This window comes from Haemorhous mexicanus, chromosome 14 (genome assembly GCF_027477595.1).
Source record: "Haemorhous mexicanus isolate bHaeMex1 chromosome 14, bHaeMex1.pri, whole genome shotgun sequence".
NCBI lineage: Eukaryota > Metazoa > Chordata > Aves > Passeriformes > Fringillidae > Haemorhous > Haemorhous mexicanus.
This window is the reverse complement of record NC_082354.1, coordinates 9200289-9220019: the sequence shown is the minus strand read 5'-3', so window position 1 is coordinate 9220019 and position 19731 is coordinate 9200289. Positions and strand designations below refer to the sequence as shown.

The window sequence follows — 19731 nt, the reverse complement described above, 5'->3', positions numbered from 1 at the left end:
AGCAGCCCTCTATAACTAATTGGAAATCAGCCTTTTGTTTAATACCAACAAGTATGTAAGAATAAGCAAGTTTCTGCCTCTGAAACACCCTTAATGCTGCTGGCTTGGTTTGATTTTTACAGCATGGGAATTGGAGAGCTAAAGCAGTGAGTAGAGTGGAAACTCATTGTAGGAAGTAGTAACTAGCTCTGCCTTGCAATGGCCTCAGGGTTTTAGATTAGGTTTGGTGTAGTTTTACACTAAATTTTACCAAATCTGTGAGCTGAGCTTCCATCACTGGTCTAGTATTTACCCAGGCAGCTTTCCCTTCAGATGTTTGTCACCTCCTAAATCAAAGCTTCAGAGCAAGTGAAGGAATGGCTGCACCAGACTTCAACATCCAAAGGTTACGTGGATTCTATTGCCCCACTTTCAAAGACACTGCATCTACAGCCAGCCGAGCTTTTAATACAGCATGAGGCAAACAAAGCCCTTATAAACTCAGAGCTGAGTTCCAGGGAGATGGAATGCTTTGTCTTAGGAATTATCCTACAGAGGAAATGTGCTCCCTTCAACTCAGACTCAGTAGAAAGTGTCTCAGTGCACCAAGAATTTGGCTGAGGGACCAAAGATCTCCAACTCAGTTTTGACATCAGCTGTACTGTTGCTTTGACAGAGATTCTTCAATACACGTTGGCACAGCGCTCTGTTGAACAAGCTGGCTGTTAAGGAGTACCAGTGCTGTGTTGCTGACACCAGTGTAATTGCTTCTGCAAAGAAGTTTTACTTCAAAAGCATTTCTGCCTCACAGGTGGGAGCTCAGGCCTGGACAGAATTCAATGTGTAAAGTTAGAGAAGAAGTACAAAACTGAACTGGCAATTGATGTAAATACTGATGAATATACTGAGATAAATAACTGATGTAGCTGATATAAACGGTGAGTTCACTGGGAGTGTTTAAGAAAGCTGGACGTGCCTGTCCCCAGTTTGTTCCTACAGCAGACAAGACAGGAAATAATTCTAAAACACCATTAGCCTTTGACATTAACACCAGGTACAAATGCTTCAATAAAAACATTGACCAAGCCACACAGTTAAGCAGAGAAACATAAAAAGAAATGGTGATTCTTTTTCCTTATTTTATTGGGTAAATGATTTAAAAGGTAATAACAATAGTGTTAAAACTACTACAATATCTTTCCACAGCCATATCTCACAGACCCACAGATAACCTTCTAGCATTTTTTTTTCTTTTTCCTCATTTTTCTCTTTTTAAGCCGTACTTATATTAAAATGCCCATTTCAACAGTTTCTTCACACTAATAGCAATTAAATGTGGAAGGAAGGAGGATCTAGTTATAAAGGAAGGGGGTTCAGGTAATCTGTGATATTACTGTAATCAATCGAGTTGCTAAGGAAGGAAGGAAAAGACTGAGGCCTTACAAGCTACTCCAGGTAGCTCTAAGCCCACTGTGTGTCACCATGCCATTGAAGATAACTCAAGATGCTGGTGAACAATTTAAAGTTTGTTTTTTTTTTTTTTTTGTAACATATAAAACACTAAAATAACTTAGAAACTAGATCCAAATATCTTGAAAAGAATCAACTTTGATATACAAAAACAGTCATAAGTTGTTACAAAAGTTTCAAACAAAAGTTTGTTTTCTCAGTGCGTTTATGTACCAGCGCAATTACTGAGTCCAGAGCAAAGAAAGAGGTTTTTCTTTTTTATTTTTTTTCTTTAACAGTAATAAAAAATGAGGAAAACATATCTTTGTATATAAAGAATCATTGCTGGTCTTAAGAATAAATGTAACCAGAAACCCTTAAATCTGAGAGGCACACTTTGGGTTTCTCTTTTTTTTTTTTAATTTTTTTTTTTTTTTAAACATAAAATGAAAGTCACCAGTTTATTTAAATGGAGGAGATACTCAGACTCCCCAAATAAACTTAATTCAATTAACATCACTAGCAAAAATCAGTTAGAAACTGTACAAAAATAAAAAAGTTAACACATTTAATCCTGCAGGGATTTTGTAAGGACTGGAAGGCAGGCTTTAGGAGCAGCATTTGGGCATGGCTGGAGGCTTCTTTGGTTCGATCTAACACACATAAGAGATGTAACCTACTCCAGACAACAGTTTTAAAAACCCGCACAGTTGAAGACAAGTAGAGGTCCATATACAAACTCCAGGTGTGCCAGGGCTGTGCCCACCTTGGTTCCAGAGCGGGGCTGAGGTCAGGACCGGAGCGTCCACCCCTGCCGGAGCAGCATCCGCTGGGATGGCAGCGGGAAGGACACTTGAAGCATCACCGAGTAACAGCTTCGTGTCAAGTCTATGGTTTGGTTGTCTAACTCAGTTTACAGAACAGAGTTTTTAGGAACATTAGGCAAGAGAATGAAAAAAATAAAAACCAAACCCAACAATCTCTTCAATGGAATAAGGCAAACTGAGTAGTGCTCATTAAAAAAAAAAAAAAAAAAAATCAGCATTTCAACTTAACAAACAGTGAAATAAGCTACTTGGTTGTACCTTAATTTCTATAAAGTACCCCAAATGAAAAACAAATCTGTAGCTAACCCCAACAATACAGCTAAAGCTACTAAATGTAACTACGAGGGAATGACATTTGTGAGAGCAATTGCTGATTAGCTTTAAGCAAACAGACCTATTCTGTGCCAGTGCATGTCACAGTGAGCTGCACGTTTGGTACAAAGAATCCCACAATTACAGAGAAACAATCTGCAGCAGTTCAGCACAGTGTGCTGAGGAGGTAGGTGCCCTAGAAACACTGTAGGTAGACTGATTATTCCAATCTTAAAAAGAAAAATAAATCATACAATCTGATTGACCACAGACTCTGTAACAGTTTTTAAATTAGTGATAAAAAACTCTGGTCCAGAAGGGTCTGGCATGAGCTCGGTTCAAAAGCACACCTTTACAGTTTGTATAACACCCTTGAACTATATTTTTAAGCAACAGCTACTAAGAGATAGACAAAAATGCATTGTGCATTATGCTGTATACAAAAAGGAGACAAAACTATCCTTTTCTCCCCCAAGCCATGGTGGGAAGTATTGCTGACCTTGTCCTTAAAATCCTGCAGGATTGTTTATTCATCAGTATATCATTATTACACTGGTAAGAAATTCTGTATAACATCTGCATATATCGAAGATTTCTTAAAAAATCTGATATGATTTTAGATCCGCATGACCAGTCACGTGACCTTCTTGAGGTTGATTAGCACCTTTCAATACATATATATTTTTATATATAATAGATCTTTTTAAAAAACTTCTAACAATGAGCTCATGCAGAAGCACGAGCGAGCTGTAATGAGATGACAGATAAAGATGGGGTTGGATGACTTTTTTTCGCAGCAGAATGATTCAGTTTGTGCTCAGGTTCCCTATAAGGGCAAGAAAAAAAACCAACACAACTCTATCAGGTAGCCACTTGTTCACATTTCCACTTGAAGACTAATTCATCTAAAAGCGTTCCCCAAGTAGAAACAAGATAACAGTATCATCCAAAATAGCCTCTGTATAAACATCTACTCATTTTTGCAGCTTCTGGCTGGCATCTCTTGGCTCCTGAAGTTTCAGGCCCTCTGCTTAAAAATTAAGGCATCGCAACTGAAAATGGTAATATTTGGACATAAATGCTGTGGATGAAGGAATACCAAAGACCTTTTACAAGAACCTCCATAGAAATTAAGTGGCAGACCTAACCTCACATAAGGGATGAGCATAATTTATCCTTATCCGACTTTGAAACCCTACTGAAACACTTTTACAGTTAATCCAATTTTTTTTTTTAAACTGAATTTTATCTATTTCATTTTTACATATCTATGTATTTACAAACATTCATTATTCAAAGTAACCGGAATTTCTGCTTACTGTGGTTTACTCACTCAGATTAGGAAGGTCTTTTCTGTAACAGGCAGCCTATGCTGCAACAGGCAGCAGTGGGAGTTCTGCAGGCACAGGAGGAAGCAGTGAGCTCCTGCCATCGACTGGCCTTGCAAACAGACCACACATACCTTTACTAAATCCTATTTTTACAGCAGGAAAAAGTTCCAATCGACTTTCTTTCTTCTACCATGTGGAGGGGTATCAGAACTATGACACAGTACTTACAGCTCTCAAGCACTATTCCTGCAATAGATGAAAACATGTAACATTATGGCATACTTGTCCTGGCTCTCTCACAAGAGTCTTTTTTCTTTTAATTAACAAAAGTTAACTTGATCCAACTATTCAAGACTTGATAAAAATCAGTAAGTTCAAAAGCAGATGAAGAACAAAACAGGGACTTCTCTTTTCCAAAATAAGTTTGCTAATAATAATAATAATAATAATAAAGGAAAGTAAATTTCACTTTAAAGAGAAAAAAAGTGTCCAAAACCCTGATGCCAGAGCAGCCTCAACAGGGTTTGCTAAAATGTCTGGAGTATATGTTTTCTATGAATTTTATATATAAGTATATAGTTATGCTATAGTCAAAGGCACTAAAATCTAAATCCATTTCCTTCCTACTATGACATCTGCTACTCACCAATCTGTTTTTAGGACACAAATGTCACTCCTAATTTGAGTCATCAGAAAGGCATCGTCTCATTACAAATGCATTCTCGTGACTACTCCTGACAGGCCTGGGCTGCCTGTGATTCCCAGCACAGGATGGGACACAAAAGGGTCCTGGATTGGATTGTGCCCAAATCATTTAGGCCACTTGATTCTGAAAATGCTGCCATGTTAGCATCACCTCTCGCTCTGCATGAGTTGCTTCTCTTCATCCCAAAAAAGCATTTTGCATGTCAGCCTTGGTGCTCCGGCTGTTTGTGCTGGATCTGGAGATCCTGTACAGAGCTACATGGAATCTTTACTGTGAGGGTGAGATATTGTACACACAACGTCATTAAGAATGTTATGAAAATGCAATTCATTGTCTACTTCAATACCTGAATCTGATATGTTTCATTCCCTATCACACCCATTAATGCAAAAGCCATGAATGCCTTTTTGCTAAGCAAAGCATCCCTAACTGCAATCCTTAAACTCTTCCTTCCATCCACAGTTACAGAAAGCCTTGATTGATATAATTCAATGTTAATGAAGTAAAAATTTAAATTTTCATAAAAAACCCAAGGGTATATGCTGCAAAAAAATCTGCAGTGAATCAATAATAAAAAGGTATGGGATCTTTGTAGTAATGCAGTTTTCCCTCCCGTTGCCATGATGAGCTGAACCAACTAAGGAGCCTCAACATGGCAACGGAAACTATCATCATAAAATGGTACAGTAATAGAGATAGCTAGACCAAGAAGGGGCAGGGTCTCCTGGGAAGAGGTCTGCAGAGAGGTCCAGTGACTGGTCATGCGGCTCAGTGTCAGGAATAATGGTTGTATGGTGGAAGGGGGTGCCCAATACCATTCTGGAAGTGATGATGCTGACGATGGGCAAGGTACTCTGTGTAGCTCATCGTCATCTTCTCACTGCGGTACCTGGCAAAGAGTAGAGAGGCCAATTCAGGAACTGTTACCAGGAAGCTGCAAGTAGCACCAGAAATGCTGCACTGTTGGTTTGTTTAGTGGTAAGAGCTCTGTACTTCTGATGCTGGGAATAAGACTGACTTCAGCTGCACCAGGGAACTGCCACAAATGTCAGAGTCATTTCTTGAATCATGTGACAAATCACAACATAACTGCTTATGAAAAAAATACTTTAAGCAAACAGAATTGTTAAAAATGGTTGGCTACTATGTTGGTTGAGGTAGAGTAAGAATAGAGAATGTCCTGTAGCTTCAGCCAACCCTCTACAAAAATATAGTAGGAAAAACCATAAACAAGTATTACAGATTTTTGGGCTGTTTTTAAACAATCAGCATCAACTGTCTGCCAAATTCTGCTTTTAAAATTATCCCATCTACATTAAATATAGTTACATTCTTTTTAGACTAGAATCACAGAATCTCTCCAGTTGGAAGGGACCCATCATGAACACCGAGTCCAACTTTCTACTCCTCACGCAACTACCTAAAACTAAACCATATGGTTAAAAGCATTGTTCAGACAACCCTGGCCTCCAACAGGCTTGATGCCATGACCCTGGACAGCTTGTTCCAGTGCCTGACTACCTTCTCAGAAAAGAATATTTTCCTAATGTCCAGCCTGAACTTCCCCTAAGGCAGCTTCACTCCCTTCCCTCACATTCTATTGCTGGCCACCTGAAAGAGGAGATAAGCAGCTCTGTTCCACTGCCCCCCGAAAGAACCTTAGACCCCACTGAGGTCTTTCTCAGCCCTCTCCAAACTGACCAAAACATGTGACCTCAGCTACTCCTCCTGCGTCTTGCCCTTGAGGCCTTTCACCATTTCTGGTCACTTTCCTCTCATCACACTCAAGGAGTTTGGTGTCCTCACAGAGAGTCACCAAACTAATTTTACCAGGCACTGAAGTGAGACCAGCTGGTCTGTAATAGCAAGGATCTCCCTTCTTCCATATGGAACAACATTGCCAGCTTCCACTTGACTGGGACCTCTCCTGACTCCCAAGTCAGTTGAAAAATAATGAAGAATGGTCCCACAAGAACACTGCCCAACTCCTTGTAACTAAAAGCAGAATCCAGGTCCGGACAACAAATATTCTGAATACATCTGCATCAGTATTGTCTGCCAGTGAGGAACACAAGGCATCAGTACATCAGTATTGTCTGCCAGTGAGGAACACAAGGCATCAGTACATCAGTATTGTCTGCCAGTGAGGAACACAAGGCATCAGTGGCTGCTGGGCCTTGCAGAGAAAGCAGCAGCTCTTCTGGAATCTGTGGATGGTACATGGCACCCAGTGAATGGAACTCCCCCCTAGGGAAACAAGAAGGGGCTCTGCAGGTGACAGTGAGCACCATCAGGGGCAGCTGCACAGCCCCTGCGCAGCTCTGCAGATGGCAGAGAATCCCCAGCTGCTGACCTCTGCCTTCCAGACCCCTCTGACTGCTCTGAGTGCCTCTGTGCCACTGTTCCGTTCTCTTTCAAACCATGGCCAGAACTGCTGGGTGTGAATCTGAAGGGAGTGACTCATGATCAGCCTAAACCTTTCTGCACACTCAGGATGTTTACCTTAATTCAGAAAACTTGAAAAAGAAGTTAAAGGCCCTTATTCATTCATCCAATAGATATTTTCATGTATGATGATAAATTATTAAAATGAGATTGTCCAGGTTGTCTAATGCTGGAAAACAATTAGTATTTCAATAATGCTGTCTCTAATCTGTCAGCAGTATCTGATATTTTAAGCAAGTAAAACAGACAGTCAAAAACCACCTTTTTCTGAACATTGAAAAAAATTATGGTTTGCTCATTTCAATTATCAAGCAATTGATTGTGGTAGCAGTTTCATTGTTGTGCACTTAATTACACTAAATATAAGGCTTTTTGTGGGTTTTTTGGGGAGAAGTGGGGGTGAACTTTAGGGGTTTTTTGTTTGGTTTTGTGCTCCATGCCATTGCTCCAAGCAAAATCGTGCAGCAGGAAGAAAACATGTGCTATATAGAAATTTTGTTTAATGGAAAAATATGCTCCTTATTTGCTGAAGTGCACAGAAATGTTCTATTGCATACTACTCTTGCCCTCAGCTATCTCCAGATACTCTTCTTGAAAATAAGATAAAGTATACAGCTGGAATGAATTAAAGAGAGACGGGGGTTCTGCACTTGGAAATTTAGCTGGCTTCTGTAAATCCTTCCTCCCTAATTAACTCTCAGAATAAAATGTTTCCCTTACTTAGAGCTACTCCACAGTAGCTAGGTTCCCATAAGAATCCAGAATTCCAAACACTCATTGAGGAGACCCAAAGTCTTTATCTCCTTGAAGAAGACAAATGGTCAAAACTTCTTATAACCTAAGATTTTAAAAAATCCTGTTTCTCCATGAACGACGAAATAACTGGAGATCAGCAGTCATTTTACACTGCAGGCTTATACAAATAAATACCTTTAAACCATTCCTACAGACATCCTCTACCCTTCACTACCTAAGGACAATATTATGGGCAAAGTATCTGCTGCTAATTCTGAAATATCTTGGCTGCCACACACTAAGAACACGTTTTATTAAATTAGCAAAACCAAACAAAATTTTTATGAAATAAAATATTAAATTCTTGTCCTCACTCCTGGGAATACCCTGACACAGTTTCACTAGAACACTGGCTGTGGAAGCAGTGCATGGCTTGCATGCCTCACACCTCAGGATTAGGGAAACCTGTACTCCACAGGGCATAACCCAGAGGTTTCTCTGAGGATCCAGCAGATTAGGGCTCTGAGGGGCCTCCAGGGCAATAGAGCAGCAGCCCCACCACGCACCATCTGCCCAAATAAATCTAACAAGAGCAAGTAATCCCTGTTAACCACAGCCCTGAACACCCACTACAGCCAAAAATCCCTCTGTGAGAAGCCAGAGCTAAAACAGCTGTGAACATGCAGAGTTATCAGTGCAGATCTGCAGGAACCTGACATACCAGGTACTGAACAGCCACCTCTTACTCCCTGCTTAGGGCCACTCATCCCTGTGCAAAGCTTCTCCTAAGTCTGTACTCTCTTGTGGAACAAAGCAATCACTAATGACACATCTAGGAGAGTTGACCATTACCATCTGCAGGAGCACTTACCAGGAAGGAGCACCTCCCAGCATTACAAGAACAGGGCTGTGTGGTATCCCAGTGCATACCTGGTTAGCTTTATTGTTTTCCTGAATTCATTAGTAATCGGAGCTTTGTAGCCTCCTTTCCTCAACAAGGAATCTATGGTTTGAATGTGGTCCCATCCTGTTGAATTTTACAGTAGCACAAATTAGTGAGAAATGAAGCAATAGGAACAGATGTTGCAAAAGCACAGTACAGTGTGTGGTGCTGTTGAGAGTGCAAGGGCTCTGCTGGCATTTGGGATAAACCAAAACATTCTTCCCTACTTCAGGACAGCTGGAGGAAATACCACATTTAGGGTTTCTTTACACACACAGCTCACTCTACAAACAACATACATTTCTCATCTCATAGGTGAAATAGATTAAAAGTGAACCCACTCTACCCAAGTGTCCTAAAATGGGTGTGTGATACAAAACTAAACTTTTCCAAAACATTCTGGTATGATCATGTATCACAGCCACTTTTGACATTATAAACAGTTATACAATATGGAAAATTAAATTTATGTATATCATTTAAAATAATAATTAGTTGAACATGCACAGAGAACTTGAAATCAGAATTCTTCATAAACATCACTTCACTTTACAGAGATATGGCTGATTTTAGAACAACTATATATTACAGGTGTCTGGATAATGAAAGAAGCGATGGATTTAAAATACAGATTCATTACTGTATTCAATAAAATCTTCATGCTATCCAAACCTCCTATTTATTTAAAAAAACTCTCATATTTTAAATAGCTGCTAGTTAGACATGTTATTTCCTAAAGATGCAATAATTAGTCACATTGTTACATTAAAAAACCTGCAACAACCACAGTAGATTTGGGCACATATGAAATACAAATGAGTAGTTCTGGAGATTCTAAAGAATCAGATTGCAATTCATGGTCTACTAAAACTATTCATAAATTTAGACACATTTCCCCCACAATTCCTGAATTTTAAAAAAAGCTTGGAACACCCCTAGACTTTTATAAAACTATCCGCAAACAGAATTATCAATTAAAAAGAATTCTTAGTAAAGATATCAGCTGAACTTTTTGTAGACAAACTTATATATAAAAAGGTTAAAAAGCAGCAGTAATGCAAACTATAAACAATTGAGACACTATCAAACTTGGAAATAAAAAAAAACATAGTGAGTGCTCAGAGTCAGCAAAAGACTGTTCAACAAAATCTACTCTAGTTTTTAAATTCACAAACTTAACTCTGTGCCTCTCTGAAAAAGACTTTTAACAACATTATTTTCAGTATGGAAATACAAAAGAATTTCCTTCCATCCATCAAAAACCCTGGGAAGTCAGTGTTTGCAACAGGAATTGAGTACTAGAAGAAAGTACCTAACTGAAAAACAACTTGATCATCAGGAATTCAGGAATAAATAATGATTAAGATAATTGCCCAGCCATCCCAATGCTTAACAGAGCTTCTGCATCTCCCTTATATCCCAGCCTAGCAGCCACACAGAAACTGGCAGCTTTTAACAGCTGTTAGCCTGGCTGACAGCAATGTACCATTCCTCCCCAGTTTATTTTCCTATAGCTCCATGCATTTATGACTGGCTCAAAAATCAGCTACAGTTTACTGAAGCCCTCTAGGAGACTGACACAGGCATGTAACTGGCATTTTATATAAGAGTCTTCTTACAATTAAACACTGCTCCATCATCTGACATCAGTGCAAGGTCAAATATTGCATTCTAGATTTACAGGTATGTTTAAACTCTTCACCAGATCATAGGAAATAAAGTGCAACAATGACCTTGCTCCTTGGCAACCTCGGGTAAGTAGGTGGCCGTGCGCTTTGATCCTTTCTCGTTGATGAACTCTATTCTAATGCCATGTACACCCACCTGCAAGAGAGTGGCACCCATTAGTACATCACCAGAGAAAAGAGACATGGTAACTGACATGGTAAAATCCAAACCAGTGGTTAACAGCACTTCACAGAGTTTCAAGGAGGTGGCACTGCAGTGGGTGTCATGTTTTGGAGAGGTGTTCACTTACTGCCATGTAAGCTCAGCAGCAGCACAGGTACACAGGATGTTCCTCTGCTCCCCACCACGGAGCTTCATTCCTGGGCTGGAGGAAATCCAGCTGAGGAGCTAGAGTTGTTCTGTCTCCTCTGACACTGTCACCACTGTTGTTGCTGATAAAATCACCTGGTCACCAGCTATAATCTGCAGGCAAAACAGCTGCCAAATCTAATGAGGCTTCAATTAAGAGCATTAATTTTGTTCAAAGCAGCAACTGAACAATTAAAGATTTGTCACACTATCTCCAGGACTCGAGCCCGGAGCCTTCAAAATTTCACCTCATGTATGAGGAGGAAATGGAAATATTACAAAGCACCCAGCCTCAAACTCCTGTTTCTGTGCCAATAAGAACTGTAAGGTGACAATATGACAGCACAGAAACCAAGATTACTGCTACCAAGGAGCTGGATGCAGATAAAAATCAAAATGCTGAAAATATTGGGAGAAAAAGAACCGAGAGACTGGGCACATTTCCAGGGCATTGTTTAAGGCCCCTGTTTTCAGGTTACAGTAATTCTGTGGAGAGTACCTGCACTGGGATCAGGCCATAAAAGATACTCCATTGCCAGAAGGTTTTCAGCTGCTTTTGAATTCTGTGCACAAACACAAAGCATTATTAGATGGACATTTTTATGCCCACAAAACCAAGATGTTATTTCCATTTGAATCTCAACACTGCATGTGAAAATGAGTCAATGTTTTAAAAGGATATCACGTTGTTTGGTGTGGCACATCCTTGAGGACATAAATTTAATCAAAAAATGCTGTAAACATTTTCTCCAGTGACAATTTACTTACTTTCCCATAAATTGCAGGGCAGTCAAAAAACAAATAAGGAATATTTACAAAGCTCTACCACTTCTTCAATTAACATATTTGCTTATATTAAGACTTCAATTTTTAAACTTTTCACTCTTTATATATGATATAAGCAGGGAAAATGGGAGGAAGAGTCCCTTGTGGCTGGCCATGGCCACAACCATTCTTCCCTATGAATCTAACACTGTGTTCATAAATAGGAAAAATGTAACTTTGTGACTAACAAATTTAATTCACTGCAACTTTTAACACATGATTTCATTACCAAACATTCCTAAACCCCAACTTTCATTACATGGATATATAATCACCAGAGAGATTAAATCTGTATACTCAAAAACACAATTCTAAGCCCAAAGGCCTGAAAGTAAAATGAAATTATGTTAGAAACTGAAAACAGCCTACAGTGTTTATGCCCAAACCAGTACGTTTCCGCAGCTGGTGATTTTGTAACTGTGTTTATTCAGTACTAAGATTAAATATTTCCAGGGTTTGCACACCTTTAAATCCTGCAGAATATGACATTCTAAATGCTACACAAGTGTTTTGCATAATAACCAGGAGCACTAGTGATGCATTGAAGTATGATGCAACATTGAAGTTGCACCACTGCTCTGGATGTTTCCCATTAACCATTTTCATGGACTTTTGGGCCCATGTCTATAGAAAAAGGGATGTACAGCAGGGGAGAATTTCACAGCATCCTGTGGAGCATGAATTCCAACTGTGTAGCTGAGCAGGACAAACAGCTTTTCATTGTTCAATTCCAGCTAGCAGGCTTGAGTTAAATAAATGGAAGCCACACACAGCCAAAGTAAAAATGATCCACACTAAGACTGCCATGGGCACGGTGTGGAATTTATTTTCCTCAAGAGACTGGTGTTCAACTGATGCAAACTTCTGTGAGATTTCCCAAAATAGCCCTCTCCAAGATGGGAGGTAGGGGATGGGTCTGTGGATGGCATTAACTGCCCTGCTACCAGGACCAGCACACACCTTCCTACACAGCCTCAGGTCTGCTTCTCAGACTAAAAATACTGACACACTACAGGCAGCATTCTGCAGAACAACAGCATCTGTCTGTGAAGTTTAGAAAAACAAACCAATCTTGTGCAGACAGAGCTGGAGTTCTGCCTCACCTATTACCATTCATTAGGGAAACAACTGCCTACAGGTAGCCTCTGGAGCTGAAAAGGGACAACACAATTGCTGCTTCAGCTTCCCACGTGCATAGGAACCTATTTAAATTGTTGTTATTGGGAGAGGAAAGCAAGATAAGGAGAGAGACTTAGGCAAAAAACAATCTCTGACAATACAAATATATCTGTGGAGTTTACAGCATGAAATACTGTGTTCTATATAAGCAGTACTTGTAGATATAAACTTTCTGATCAGTTGTGTAAATGGCCAGAGGCCATCTAAAATTAGGTTCTGTGACAATATTAATTAAATTAATAGACCTTTCATTACATCTAAGTATTGCGTTAAACTACATTATTTTACTTATGAAATGACCTTTACAAAACTTCACTTTGTTGTGTATTTAAACACATTCATATTATTTATACACATTATTATTTTTTAATGAATTCTTTATTCCCATACACCTTGGGATGAGAGAAAACATGTACCTGCCACATTTAATGTTTTGCCAAGTGCCTATGGCACTAGGCAGATTACTGCCCACAATACCTCTCTCTTTATATATCTAAGAAAAAATGGTTCCAAAGCCCCCTCTGACACCAAAGCTGAAGCAACTCTCCTGATGGACTGTTCTGCCCCAAGGCTCCAAAAACAATTCATTAATTTGCTCCTTTTGGACTGACTCTCCAACCACACTGAGAGGAAGAAATAACATTATTCTCATTAGATTGTCCATGGGGAATTTGATAAGCACCTAAACATAAGACCTTGTTGACATTTAAGTTTCTGTGGACTCCATTGTCAAGTAAATTATCGTCCAAATAATGGTTCTGTTTGCTTATATCTACTGTACTGAAATCTGTAAGCTATTTGCATGCAATCACCACTAATTAGTTTAAGATTAATTAATTGTAAAACAGTTGTAAAACAGAAATACATTACAGCAGGTAACAAAGAGCCTGTTACAGAGAATCCACATGGAATGCTCTAGAGCTGGAGCAGTGCAACACCCCCATGGTGACAGGAACAAGCATCTGCCTGTTCCTTATGTCCACTCACTTTCTGTGCCCTGCACCCCAGACCTGCTGCACAGCCTGTGCCCACGTGCCAGTGGCACTGTGACACCCTGCTCTGGGTTAGGGACAGCCCTTTGTTTGTCACCTCAATCTCTGCACCAACCTAGAAAAAAGGTTTTTTCCTTTTTTTCCAACAAAAAAGCTGGCCTAGAACTTGCACAGTATTCCTTGTGGTACCACAGAACAGTAACTTTCCCCTTTACTTACCTGACTAATACTATGGAAATAGCTGTACACAAATGTTTTGGAAATGGAAACCTTCAGATTAAGTGACTATTGCTACTTTCTTGAAGGTGGTCCCACTTGGCATTAGCTCAATTCTACAGCTTTTCAGCCCCACATTTGCAGCAAATATGCTGGCTTCTTTCTGACCATCTTTAGTAGCATCTAAATACTACATTCTGATTTAATAACAGAGGAAAAGGACTCCTCAGGAGGTTTGTTCTCTACTTCATGTCAAGCATAATCATTCATTTACATACATGGAATCACTGAATATTGTCCAAAGAAATAACACTGATATCCAGACTTTCTTCTCAGTTCTACAGAACAGAAGCTGAGAGCCACTGGTGTCGCTGCACTTGCAGGCAGGAAAGAACATCCACAACTCTTGAATATACCCACTTTGTCAACAATGAAAAGCTGCCTTTCAGGCATCATTATTGGCTACAACTATTTAAGCTAATATTTAAACCAGTGCACACAGGTTAAAGGCCTTTTGTATCAAGACAGCACGTACAATTCTGCAAATTTTACTTCACTGAAGAACAGCAACCTTGGAGCAAAGAGCTCTCTCAAAGTATTTTAAGGAAGAGCTACTGCTCAAGTCTAGCCAAAAACTTTGTTGCTAGAATTATATAAAATTGCAATGCTTTAGGATCTCCTAATAAAAAATGAGGAGAGGCTCTGAATCAGCAGGTCTGAATTAGTTTCTGTAGGGAAGGAATGACTGCTGTCAATAGCACGTGTTTAAAAATAAATGCTCTTTATGCCTTATCTTTTAACTGGTCCTTTGCTGTCTGATCTTTAATAAAAGAGCAGTAGTATCACCAAAAACCCCCACATCTTTGAGTTTTTCATGCTGTCCATTTCTCTGAGGTGGAAAGGCTGTGCAACTGTGCAGCTCCATCCCAGGCAGCAACTGGGCCACAGTGGTCTGTCATGGGCTCTGTGAAGCAGAACTGGAGATGCAGCTCTTACACTCCCAGTGTTCCTTTCAAAGCCCTACATCTGCTCAGCACTGCAACTCAGACAAAGTCACAAGTATGTGAGAATGCTAAGTTGTATTTCAGTAAACATCCTTGTGAACGTGGCACTGAAGTGGTCCTTTAAAGATGTGTACTTTTCTCTAATTGCTTTTATAAAAGATGAAAATGCAGTCATATGAGAAGTCATGTGGGAACTAACAGCAGTGAATTCACACAGATCTTCTGTTTACTTGATGGAAGTTTCTGCCACTAAAGGGTTTCCCATTGCTTTTTACAGCTGAAATATTAATTTGTTTGGGAAGGTAATTTTTTAAAGTGAGAAAACATCCATCACTCTGCTTCAGCACAGAGAAGACACTCCTGAGCTGTCCCCAGACAGCTTCAGTCCTGACTTCAGATGACATTGTCTCTAAGTCTCTCAGAGCACTGAGCTGTCTGAATTTTTGAAATATTGTGACCTGTGTCAGCAAATTGCTGACCTGGCTTCCACAAGATCATCAGTAGCACACCTACAAAAGCAGGGACTCCTAACTAGGCTGATGTTTTTCAGAATGATCCCAGCATGACAGGAGATGGAAGATGCAGACTCTCTCTTCTCTAGACATCCTGAAATGTCCTTTTTCCATTAATATTGCATAACTGCAGCTCTCTTAAAAGACACATGGGTGACATAAGCTATCTCACTGCCAGGCACACACAGTGATGAATCACTCTTTTAAGGACTAACAACCACAAATTTTATAATCTCATATTTACATGTCACCCCCCTCCTCTGGGTCCTTTTGCATGGAAACCTAGTTTGTGACAATTTCTTACAATTGTAGGAATTTATGAAGGGTTTTAACAACTCATCACTAGAAAGCCTTAAATGAAATTAGAGAGAGCAACAAAGCAACACAAGGCCTTTTATATTTTTGACCCCTGCATTCTTCCCTTGTAAGTCAGGGGTTTCCAATAAGGACAACTGTAAGAATCCATAAAATCAATCAGAATTCAGAAACACTTGAGTTCTGCATTATGCTTACTTACACTGTTGTTAAAGTCCCACAAGTTCTGCAGAAAAATATAGAAAGTGCATAGAAAGTAAAAGCCTTCTTTTTTTCATATCAGTTATGAATCAATATTAGTTATGAATCAGCAGCTGCCCAAGGAACAAAGCTAAAACCAGACTTTCCAAGGGAAAGTGGATTTTTGAACTCAGGCTCTGCTTTGAGCTTTTCCTTGAGGATGACTACTTGGGTCATTTTAGACATTTATTATTGAGACAATGAAACACCACCTACTAATATTTACAGACTATGGCATGCAAAGAGCTAAATACTATTTCATTATGCACTTCACATTTTCTGAGTGTATTTATAGTCTGATTTTCAATAAATTACAATAAATGAAATTAAAAACATCACAGTACTACCAGAAGTCAACCTAATAGAGGAGAAAAATTCTATGATTTTGATTTCTGGCTTTAGTACTAATAGTACTAGTTTGACTACTTGAAAACACTGTTTAAAGTCAAATGGCTCAATGACAAGCAAATACTCTGTCTGCTTCTTGTTGAGAATGCAGACACAAGTTTCTGCTAAGATGTCTGGTTTGACATTACATAAAAAAGGGAGTATTTCTGATTATGGTAAAAATGCTCATAAACCCCAAAGAAAACCTGGATTCATCTCAATTCAGAATTACATAGCAGAAGGTAAGAAGCCCTTGTTACAGGTGAACAGGAAACACATCTTTGTCAATTTTCAGCTACTGTAAAATGCATAATGCTGAGGTTACTGCTGATACCCTCCTTCTGAGACAGCGGGGCCTGTAACAGTCCTAACAAGTGCAATTGCTATTGAATGTACATTTTTTATCTCTAAATACAACAGAAAGACTCTTTCAAGAAGTTCTAAATATTTAGTCAGGCTAAGTTATTATTAAAGGCAAATACTGTAGCTTTTGTGGTGTCTCTGGCATTATAACGTCTGCAATTCTATGACAATTTCAAAATTTTTCTTATGTCCACCCAAACATAGATTCAAAGAGGAATGAGGAATGCAACACGATGACCAAGATGAGGAGTTCATCTTAAGCCAAGTACTTTGTTTTTTGCAAGCATCTAATGCTAAATTGTTTGGGGAAAAGAACATTACAGACTAACACTTCCATCAGTATACACTGTCATACACACGTCAGCATGTGCTTTTTCACCTCTTTTATGCTGCTGTTCCAAGAGGATGCATGCAGGTTTCCTAGAACCTGGCAATTAGAACAGATTCAGCTCCATGTGTAAGTGGTGTGAGAGCAGTGATTTATGTGGCCTCAAGGTACAAAGGCTTTGGGAGGTCTGTGCAGGACCTCTGCACAGTAAACCAAGCGTGGGGGAAGATGAATGTCTCTACAAGCTAAACGAAGCAGCTTGTTCTGGGACTGCAATTTTGTGCATTTTGTTTCTGGAAGTATACATCAGACTGTTAACTTCCATACTGGAACATCCCTTTCCAGAGCCAACAGACTGATCTACCAGGGAGATGCTGCAAATGAGACCTCAGGACAACCTTACACAGACAATACCCTGATGGAGTCTTAGACATCAAGACACCTATGCAGACCACTCTGAGTGTCTTTGTGGGCAAAACCACAACTTTATTCCATTTGCATGGCTCAGACTCTTGAGGTGACGACAGTTTTATCAAAGTATCTTTTGAATCCATGCACATACCCATGTGTACAGAGTGCAAAACAGTGACAGCTACACTAATACATGCAGATCATTTAAACAGTGTTACTTCAGTTACAGATGTTCATTTTCATGAAAGATATCTGACATTCTTACCTCCCAATCCATGTAGTCACACACATCTTCAAAGTTAGTGAGTAGCGACACTGAGCAGAAAAGCCGTGGCAGCTCATCCCTCGTCATTGGGGGGAAACGACTATCTTTAAGGGCACTGTTGGAGACAAAACAGAATTTCAAAGGATTTTTTTTTTTTTTTTAATTTCAAGGATCTAATCTGAAGAGTATAAAGGAGAAAAAAAAAATCCTGATGAAATGATGACCAGTTTGATTACCCAGTCACCAGTGTAACATACACTCTGATCAACATTTCCAGCTTTTCCCTTGGACATTTGTTTTGGTTCTTGGCTGGCCAATCAGATGATGTTCTGAGGGTCATTCCTTCCTGAGCTGGTTTTGCTACTGTGACAATCTTATTATTCCAGCAGCAGAAAGTTTTGAAAAAAAGTTATAAAAGCAATAGCTCTTCCACTTGTAAGCCCCTTTCAAAAAGGATTAAACTTCTCAACACAAAGTGAAGGGGAAAGTTCTATAGCCTGCAGTGACCAAACACTTAATACAGTAATCAAATTGTAGAATGTAATTATTCAGTGAAAAAAAAAATCCAAACAAGAGGAATATTCTCTAAAAAAGACTAATATTCAGGCTTACTAGCAAAGGTGAATGTAAAAAGGTGAAAACATCCAAGCGCTCTACAGACCTGCAAACCTACAGGACTCGAGGAAGTTCTGCAAAGCAGATGTCATGATTAGTAACAGGGAAGCTTGCAAACAGCTAATCCATGGATGACGTACCATTCTACAGACAAACACAACTAGTGGGGTAAAACCCACACCGAGGGAGCTACCTGGGCACAGGCCAGCACGCCTGGAAACACACAGCAAGCAACTCATGAGTAAGAACACTTGTAAAACCTACTTGCATAAGCTTGGTTAAGAACCAGTTAAATTGGCAAAGGGAAGGTTAATGTGAGGATGGCATCTCAATCTTTTATTCTCTTAAGCTTTGAAATATGATGTGGATACAAACATGCCCATCTCCAACAGAAACAGCGATCTGCTAAATGAGCTTTTGGAGGAGTAAAGAGAATTTAAGAGACTTACTGAAACACTACCAAGCTCTTCACAAGACTCATTGTTTCATCTAACAATTAGATTGTTCTTAATCATTTTACTTGGCCTAGAGCCAGTAGCTGCCCCTTAGCTGATATAATCACAGCCATGGCCAAGGTGTTAGAATAATGGCTGCAGGCTTTGCACCGGAATTCACCGTTTTTATAAAGATCAATAGAACTTCATTACATCAGACCACGTAAGGACACGTGAGAAAAAAACGACAACATGTGAAGTTTAATTAAAGGAAATCATCATATGTATAACCAGAAATAGTTTCCCATCAAGAACTAATACCATAAATTGAAGAGTTAAAATAGAACCTACGTTATTCTGGGGTGGGGGGAAGGCAAATTTTTGTTGCAGGTATTACAAAACACAACATAGAACTGAAACTCAGATTCCGAAGTCCTTTTCTACACAGACCTGTGAAGAACTGGGGACACTAAAGAGATTTAAAGCATAAGGCCTGTAATATTTAACTAATGACTTCCACTGAAGATGTATCAAAAGCAGGTAATGCTGATGGGATTTTCCTGAACAGCTCAAACCAAAAGTCTATCTAGGTTTTAAGTCTATCTAGTAGTAAGTCCTTACCAACAGCAGTTAGCAAAATGAGTGAGTACAAGAACATGGTCCCAGCAAATATCCAGGGGTACCTTCCTAGAAAACTCCAGGAATCCAGTTATTTATAGCTTAGGTATTTGAGATCACTGTACTTCAAAGCTCTTCTGAACCTTATTTTGTAAGTTCATGTATACACACTTATAACATTTTACCCCCCTTTTTAATAAAAAATTATTACGGGAACCCCTAATCCTCTTCAAATACATTGCTACTACAAGTTTGCTTATTTG

The 19731-nt window shown here is 39.3% G+C and overlaps 1 protein-coding gene across 1 annotated transcript in view; it reads right to left on the bottom strand.

Annotated features, from left to right (window-relative positions):
- Window positions 1-1104: 1104 nt before the first annotated feature.
- AMMECR1 (AMMECR nuclear protein 1) overlaps window positions 1105-19731 on the bottom strand; it is a 70478-nt gene continuing 51851 nt past the window's right edge. The window contains exons 4-7 of the mRNA XM_059859688.1: window positions 17802-17916; window positions 10461-10551; window positions 8715-8811; window positions 1105-5493 (exon numbers count right to left, since the gene is read on the bottom strand). Of these exons, the coding sequence (XP_059715671.1) occupies window positions 5379-5493; window positions 8715-8811; window positions 10461-10551; window positions 17802-17916 (418 nt within the window). The 3' untranslated portion in view covers window positions 1105-5378. The remainder of the gene's footprint in view (window positions 5494-8714; window positions 8812-10460; window positions 10552-17801; window positions 17917-19731) is intronic.